The 8,898-nt window shown below is 37.8% G+C and overlaps 1 protein-coding gene across 1 annotated transcript; it reads right to left on the bottom strand.

Moving 5' to 3' along the window:
* Window positions 1–666: 666 nt before the first annotated feature.
* On the bottom strand, window positions 667–6,134 carry npm1a (nucleophosmin 1a). The gene is made up of 11 exons (XM_008427803.2): window positions 5,962–6,134; window positions 4,772–4,851; window positions 3,762–3,881; window positions 3,579–3,672; window positions 3,364–3,476; window positions 3,224–3,279; window positions 2,494–2,551; window positions 2,299–2,394; window positions 2,090–2,197; window positions 1,924–1,998; window positions 667–1,629 (listed from the first exon to the last, which is right to left on the bottom strand). Exons 1-11 carry the CDS (start codon window positions 6,008–6,010, stop codon window positions 1,579–1,581), a joined length of 900 nt encoding a protein of 299 aa, XP_008426025.1. The 5' UTR covers window positions 6,011–6,134; the 3' UTR covers window positions 667–1,578.
* Between the last annotated feature and the right edge of the window lie 2,764 nt (window positions 6,135–8,898).

The raw sequence follows: 8,898 nt of genomic DNA, 5'->3' as shown, positions 1-8,898 counted from the left end.
ATGGACCTGATGAGCTACAACATGGCCTCCTTCAGAATAACATCATATAAATTGAGGTAGTTTGGCATTTCGTCGACTCCATCAGCTGTCAACTTCATCAGTTTTTGTGACTCTTTCAGTGAAATTGTCAAATCTCACTTAAATGTGCAATTAATTCATTTCAATGTATTTTACATAAATTGTATTATTTCACATGTACCAAGTTTTTCATTTTACTCACTAGTTTGTCACCACCTTCAGTTCTGTCAACTCCATCAGATGGACTTCTTGCTTTAAATTTTTGTTTCTTGAGAAGCATTTGTAAAATGAGTAAATATCACYAATAGGGTATTTTAAAAATCATTTTAGATTTATTTTTGTCAGATGTTTATGACAAAGTTCTGGGTCAGGTCGATTAAAAATATATTTTTTAAAATGTTGCAACTGGGAGCCTGCACCTTAGCATCTTTACATTTCCAAAACATTGTCATATTTGCATACACAAGGTTGAGAAATAAAATATGGGAAAACTAAAACCCATTTGTCCCTATTCTCAAGAATCACTGATTAAATTCTAAATGCCACAGAGAGGAAAGTAGACTGAAGTCAAATTCCTCATGTGTACAACCGCGGTCCATAGTTAATTCAGATTTGTCTTTAGGTAAAAACATGACAAATAACACCAAATATGTTAATTTCGTTTGTTTTAATAAGTTGCTTCAAATAAAAAAAAGGAAAAAGATCAAACACTGCAAGCATCCTGAAACCTGGGAACATTCCTGATTCTAACAAACGGTGAAGAAAGCCATGCCTTGTTTTAATCGATTTTGAGACATGAACCATCAAACCAGAGGTTAAAAAAAAAAAAAAAGGACAAAAGGTAAATGAGATTAAAAAAATAAAACTACAATGGAAACGGAATGGAATGATCTCATTTACCACTCCTACACCTTCATGATCTTACTTTAGTCAAATGAGCACTGAATTTGTACTTTTGAATCATGAGCACACTGGAATTTCAGAGAAAGATTACAAGTCATTTGCAGACTCCCTAAAGCATAAAACATATTTCAACGGTACACAACCTTTGGCCTAAGGGACCAACAAGTTTTAACAACTTGACAAAGTTGAAGTGCATTTTATCCAACTTGTTACTTATGAGAAAAAAAAAAAAAACATTAATTGGACGGTTAAACATGACACGAGTTTTGAATAAGTTGATCATGGTAGCATCAACATTCAGAAAAAAAAAAGATTAAGGTAGATTATTTCAACAGTCATTTAACAAGGTGTGTTTTCCATTTGATGTGATGCTTTTTACACCCAAGAGAACAATTCAATTTGAACCAGATATAAGCAGAAACAAATTTACACACTCGCGTCCCAACAGTCCAGCAACTTTCATTTCCAGTAATCTTTGAACAGGCTTCAGTTTGTCTAAAGGAGAGGGTGAAACTAATGTTTCAGATGTTCACCATATTCAACCTCTACATTCAGGAAGGCAGAGAGATTCCAAGGAAAACTGAGGCACAGACGTAGAGAATATGAGAGGCTATGGGGATGAACAGGTCATAAAATTGGTAAAAACTAGAGAGTCAGCTACTTTTCTTCCTTCAGCGTCTGTCGCCACTTCCACAGATCTGCAACAATCTAAAGAGAAACAAAACAACATACATGTCACACCCAGAGAAACAATCAAACAGCCTCAGGGGAAATGGAGCATCGGAGCTACTTGGATTCAGTTCTACTTATCTAAAATGTTGAAAATTTAAATATGTGGCTATAGTGCCCTCTTGTGGCAAAATAAAAAAACATGAAAAATATGAGAAATTATGAACATTCTTGGGTTGTTTTTGTAATGCTTCTACCAACCAAATAGCTTTAAAAAATCTGAAAACTGATTAGTTTTCATAAATAAAGTGAGAGCAGTTGTGGCCGTTTTACCTGGGGGTCGGTCACTTTGTTGCAGTTCTTCACATAGTTCTCAAACTTGGGCTGCACTTTAGGTAATGTGATACCCTAGAAAAGGCAAATTCTTTGGTCATCACACCAAAATCAATAACRGGCAATAAATTAGGCAGGTTTAGGGAGTATGTGCAAGTACACCAACCTTCTTCATTGCCTCCATCAGCTTGGCTTTCATCTGAGGAAAAGTTAATTCCTGTTTGGGAGTTGCCGGAGTCTTCGGTGACTTCTCTTGTTTTCCCTTGGGGGTCTTCTAAAGTAAACAAAGGTCAACTTAAATTAGCCCTGAGCTTTCAAGAATTCATCAATGCTTTGGTAGACTCCATAAATGTTTCAGGTGAGAAAGCGTCTCACCTGCTTTGGGGCAGGTGTGCTCTGCGYTGAGTTCTTGCCATTCTGAGCCGGGCCTTTTGGTTTGGCCGGAGTTGCTTTGGGTTGGGTTTGTTTGGCCTGTGATGAAGAGATAGTCATAAGAGCGAGCACGCGCACGCACACACACACACACGCACAAATACTTTAAATGCACAAAACCTCTGAATACTTGCTCACCTTTACTGGTGATTCCTCAACTTCACTCTCTTCATCCTCATCCTCATCTTCATCATCCCTTGGGGAARGGAAGAAAAAATAAAAAAAATTCAGAAAATCTGATTTGTAGGTTTGTAAATCTATATAAATATCAGACTGGCTGAACTTATTTTCCAACAATAAGGTAACAAAACCAGGAAGGTTCTCAAACTGTGGTAGAAAAGCGCCATCTAGTGGTTCTTATTAAAACTTATTTTCACAATCATTTAGAAATGCAGCAATCACATAAGGTTCTTGCATCTGTAACAAGAGGAGGCCTTCATCATTGTTAGTYGATGCCATTTTAGAATTTGTTGCAACCAAACGTGATTTTTTTTTTTTTTTAAACAAAAACGAGGATGCGTAGAAGGTTACAGAGGTTAACCAGGAAATGGACTGCTGGGGATGTTTAGAGGGCAAAACACATTACTGTATGGAAAYGGACTGATTCTGATGGTGGATTTCCCCTTTTAACGCGAGTCATAAAGACAGTACTTTGTTAGCAAAGTATTCTACYCTTAATGCTGGGGAACCTCAGCAGTAAAGCTTCACCTCAGAGCAGCATCCTGCTCTGCTACAGAGGTGCAGTCTGAACTCTTAACCCAGATATAAGTGCCATTTAAAAAATAAATACATTTCTGAATCCAATTCTGAGAATATATCAAATTATTGCATTCTGTATAAAGAAAAAAAAGTAAATCTTGATGCTCACTCATCATCTTCCTCCTCATCGTCCTCGTCATCTCCTGCTTCCATTTTCATTTTTTTCTGCAGAGATCAGATCAGGTTTGGTTCACACAGACGTCTTTCTGCATGGAACCTGGTGAGGTTCGTTAAATGACCGAGACAAACCTGAGTCTTAGCAGCGGCGAATGGGATGGATCTTTTCTTTGACGTTGGAACGGCTTCCTCCTCTTCCTCCTCCTCTTCATCATCTTCATCAAAAGACTGGTCAGCCTCCATCACTTTTTGGGGATRGGGGGAGGATTTTCAGACGTTTAACATGAGCCAGCTGTAATTACTGGAACAATGTCAACATTTGGGCTTATTTGCCAACAAACACTCACTGATGAGGTGCTGTCCACTGAGGTGAACTGGACCTGAACCCGTCTTCAGGCGAAACACTGTTGGGGGTGTGACCGTGAACCCACCAAGACACACCTGAAGAAGAACAACATCAACCAACAGCCATACGCAACATCTAACATCTGGTAAATATAACGTCAGTGACTAAATAGATGTGGACTTACGCTGGGCAGGGTGGACGGCTTGAGTGAAACTAGCACTGCCTTGACCTTCTGACCCTCCGAATCCTGTCCTTCAACCTCCACCAAGTGGAGTTCGTCCTTTGAGCTGGGGTCCACACATGCCTGCAGGAGTAAGAAGAACAGTGGGCAGATTTAAAACCCCTCCAACTTTATTCCCGGAGCCTTTACTGCCACTTTCAGCTCAGATCTTTGCAGAAGCTTTCTGCAGTTTCTGAAATACTACAGACGCCAAACAAAAATGGCAGATAAAGAGTCTGATTGCCGTGTAAGGAGATGGGATTATAAAGTTTCTCAGTGACATGGAAGTACTTCCAAGTTGGCACCGACTGATGGAGTTTGGTTGAAGCCCAGTGCAACACCATTATGCATGGTGAGCTGGTAACGAAACACAGAGGACACTGAGGGTAGGAAAAACGTGTCACCGAGTCGTTTTAAACCACTGAATGAAGTTAGACGTGCCATCTGCTACATGTTCTCCCAAATAACATGTTTATGGAAATGCTTAAACCAGCAACATTCAACTCCTGCCCTCGTTTTGAAGTTGGACTCTGATTGAACTGAGGCTAATTTTTTTTTTGTTCATTTCCAGTTTAATCTCACTGTGTTTAATATAGYTTTATGTCCCATTTGCCCAGTCTGGCATTCTGTGACCTTGTAATMAWYWMWKYWSWYYAYYWKSSKKYYRCYAGCAAAGGAGCCACAGACTGCATGTCTSATTGCCACTGAGCTGCTGTTGCAGAGGAAACGTCTTCTCTAATTTCCCCAAAGTGTGTAAAGTGTTTACAGATATTAATTTGTTTAGAGCCAGCGATTACCGTCCTGAGAAATATTATGACTGAACTAGTATGCAAGTCTGTACTATAGCTGCGCACCAACATTTAATTAGAAGAAATTTACCGTCTCCTAAAAAAATATAAGCATTATGATGTTCTGTGTGTCCGTGTTCTGAATCTTTCCTTTTCTTGCTAATCTGAGGGACTTATTGGACTCACCATCCTCAGATCTAGTTGATGCTCCAACTCATCATCATCAGGATTGAAGACCACCTCCTTGCCAGCTTCCAGAACACACCCTGATAAAAAAAAAAAAAAAACAATAATAATGAAAGAAAGAAAAAACTGGATCAAAAATAAAAGTGAAATGCAGCTTCAGTCTTGCAATTTCCCAAAGAAATGATTTGGGTTTCAAGTGAAGTGTTGAAAATTGACACAGGAGGGCGCTCTGGAGTCCAAAAAAAAACATTACTTGTGAAGATGAAGCACGTGCAAGAAAAAGTCCAAAATGTTGTTCAAAATTATTTTCTGCTGGTTAAAAGGGTATCACCATTACATGCACTTAGCAACCAATACATCAATTACGGGTTATGGTACCCTTTTTGTTGATTTGACACAATTTTAAAACTAACTTTCGCGTTTAAGACACATTCCAAATACAGCGTAATTCACTACCCTGAAACCAGCAGACTAATGAATATATATAAAAAAAAAGTTTGTTTTAAAATTCTTAAAAATCAGAACTTCGTTGAATCAAAATTTGGAACTTGAATTGAGATGTATGATTTAAACAAAGGAATCTAAAATGAGGCCCTGTAGGCTACATAAAATTGGCTCCAGACCAAATTAGAGTAAAGACTATGGAACGGACCGSAGGTGACCAGGTGAAATATCCCGTCTAAATTCAGCGGCTTGTTCAATCTGCGCTGCGGTCAGCGGTGCGCGTGTCTGAAGACACGTTGAGACSGTTTTAACCTTYATTACAGAAAACGCTGTCAATTTAACCTTTAGCTTTAARCAAGCACGCACGGAAAATGTCGAGTAGGTTTTGAACGAGTGAACCGTTTCGTGAGTTGTAGGCTGAACATAGTTAAAATTTAAAGCAGTTTGCTAAACCACGGGCGCCGCCATATTGACTACAAAAAGCACGTGTGCAGAAAACTGGATCCGAAAGAGCCTCGTTTTTCACCAGGACTCGAACAACTCTTTGTTTTATTACTGTAAAACGTCACCTTCGAAAGGCTTTAATGTTTTAAATATCCCAATCTTTGTCACTAAAGAGACTTAATTTAAATTTCAAAAGAGCGCGTGTGACTTCAACATTGGCCTGAATCTAAGAACTATCTCTTTAATTGTTAAATCAATCGACAACAAAAATACAAACTCTGGGTTTTAAAACCTTATCTCACCATAAAGAAAGGTCTGTGGTGTCATTGGCTCGTCGTTTAGTCCGTTCATTTTCTGGGATAGAGGTAACGTGCTGCCTGCCTTCGTCGCAAATGTAATGTGAGAGGCTTTAACAAACGTGGGTTCTTCGCTTTCTTCCTCTTCTTCTTCTTCTTCGTTGTATGAGAAACAAAACGGCAACACTGCCCCCCAGAGGATAACAGTATTATTAGTTTCTTCTTCGACGCTTTTAAAAACGGGTGGATGGCCTGCTTTATATCAATCTACTGCCCACGACTGGCTTCTYTATACCTTTACACTGCTGTTGCTTTCTAATAYACCTTTAAACAACGCATTATAATTTAATTATACTTTTATATTTTTAACACTAATGTGCAGTCTCAAAATATTTTAAACAACAAAGGCAAAAATKATTTTTTTTAAGATAAATTCCATGTACTCAATGAAAATCTGTGTAAATATAGTGGAATTTCATGTGTCACAATCTCCAGGAGATTTTGTATTTATTGTTTTTAATTTTATTTAGACTTGATGTCACTGAAAAGGCTATTTACAACAGAATCACACTAAAACTACATATCAGCAGGAATTCCTTTTGAAACAGAGAAATGATTTTCAACCACTTCAGAGATAAGACGGCATTTCTCATCAATTTCACCAGCTTTATGACCTGTACCTGTACCTATCTACCTATATACAGGCAGCTAAAACTCMGACATCTTTATAATCTGTTCTGTCATTTTTCCACCGTTGATCAGAATTCCTAGAAATGTTTTATTAATTTCCTAGAAATATTGGTTTCCTCTGGTCATAAATGTGACTTGACAAACACCCATTTCTCTGACTCATATTTCCATCTAMTGGATGTGTGCTAATCTCCTTAAGTAAGGAAATAAACAGCAACTTGAAAAATCTGGAACTGGAAGAAGGGCACRTGTTTATCTTTCCACCACACACATCAATGAGGGTGTTAAGTGTGGTAATATAATTTCTTACTCTTCCACAACTGGAGCAGCGAGTGGCAAGTCTCCATAACAACCATTTATTTTAAGGCGCTTGCACACATCTTTGCCTGGAGTGTTCAGAACGCTGGAGGAAGCCGTAGCTCAAGCTAAATCAGCTGCTACTTGTGAGTGCACAAATTTGAACATTCAGAGAAAAAATTTCTTATTTCTAAAATGTGTCTGGGCTTTATTTCAGACTCAACCTAGCTACTGTAAATGCAGAGTTCTCTGTGTGRTGTTCATCATTTATTCATTTATGCAGTGTGTGTTGCAGAACATTGCATATTCCCTTGTCCAACACAATGATGTGAATGGCTTGAATATTTTATGATATCGAGCTTACGCAAAGTAAAGTAAAACACAACAATCAAATAATTTAAATATTTATTTTATGGCTTTAAATGACTCTTCTGTTAATATGATATAGCAACTCTGATTCAACAAAGGATACTGTACAGCGGGGGAGGGGATGTCACATAGATGAAGCACAYACTAAAGAACTGCTCCACTGACTTAAGAAAGCAAATGGTTAATATTTCAGTGATTAAAATACTGTAGGCCTGCAAGTTTTCTATTATCTTTCAAATACTGGAAAACTCACAGAAAACAATAATAGATGTGCTGTTCTGTCTGTACTTTAGGTGTAAAATCATTGTTTTRGTCAGTGTCACATGTTCATTAYGTCAGGTCATATAATTTCAAAGCTGACATTAAATCTGACCTCTGACAACCTTCAATCYTCTAKTCTTAGCAAAATGAGATATCCACCAAACACTGGCCTCTGCAYTAATATCACAAGGATAACCCARGCGTTTTGAGGTAAGATTATTTTAAAAGCTGTCCTCTGATCTGCAGAAGATACCTCTTCTGGAGTCTTTTAAACAGTATAAATTCAGGTAAAATKGTCCAGGAGGCTGAAGCTAATAGCTACTCCGAAACGGCCCATGGCTAAAGTGGGCCGTCTTAAACAACTCCAATCTCAAAAACATCTCTGACAGATATAGTCTGAACCTCTAAACATCGCCATATTTCTATTGGGTAAGTATTAAGAGTTAAATAGAAGATTTTTTTAATGCATTAAACTAAGCTAGGAGGCAGTGCGACACTGATGTGTGTGAAACACATGCTGAGAACTAAACATGTCAGCGKTTTCACTCAGAGTAAATATAAAAAAGGAAGGCTGTTTCRAAACCAGTCAAATATTTTTTCATGTAAACTGCTATAATATTTTTTCTTTTTATGCTGCTGTTTCTTGGGAAATGCAGCCCAATCCAAACATGACAAAGGTTCAAAGGTTTGTAAGATTGTRTTCTCCTGGCCTATAAAGTTTTTGAGATTGGATAAGATATTTTAATGCTTTTGGTTTTACAAATCTTTAAGGAGGTAAAAGTCAATTGGTCCAACGCCCTCCAACCTGGATTATTATTAAAGAAAGTTGCCARCTAACTTCTGCATAGTAGATAAAACTCTGATATTCTTCATGAAATATAKATGCTTAAATCTGCTTCAAYCCTAAAGACGCCATGGTGATTTTTTGCGAATGCTTTCTTATATTACATGGATATTTAACTGAAAGTATGCAGTCATTTAGAGTAGAAATGCAGAAAGATGGCTGTGTGCTCCAGTGATCTTCAGACAGTGTAAGAAGTGAAAGGACCTTTGTAAAGATTTCCAGTCAGTGTTAAACCGCAGGCAGTTTAAAGCTCATGGCCAGAAAAACAAGTTCTTTTCAGAAGTAAATGCCATGATACTGAGGATTGTTGGCAACACACCACCACCAAGGCTACGTGTGTTTCTTTGGTAAATAACTCTTGTATCTAAATAGCAACGTAGTTTAATTGCGACGAGGATTAAAACATATATTGAATAGTTCTCACTCTGACATTTCTGAAAACTGGAGTATGTAGAAGGATACAGGACTAGCCGTTAGCTTTA

The sequence above is a fragment of the Poecilia reticulata genome, linkage group LG14 (genome assembly GCF_000633615.1).
Source record: "Poecilia reticulata strain Guanapo linkage group LG14, Guppy_female_1.0+MT, whole genome shotgun sequence".
Classification (NCBI taxonomy): Eukaryota; Metazoa; Chordata; class Actinopteri; order Cyprinodontiformes; family Poeciliidae; genus Poecilia; species Poecilia reticulata.
This window is presented reverse-complemented; position numbering and strand designations above follow the sequence as displayed.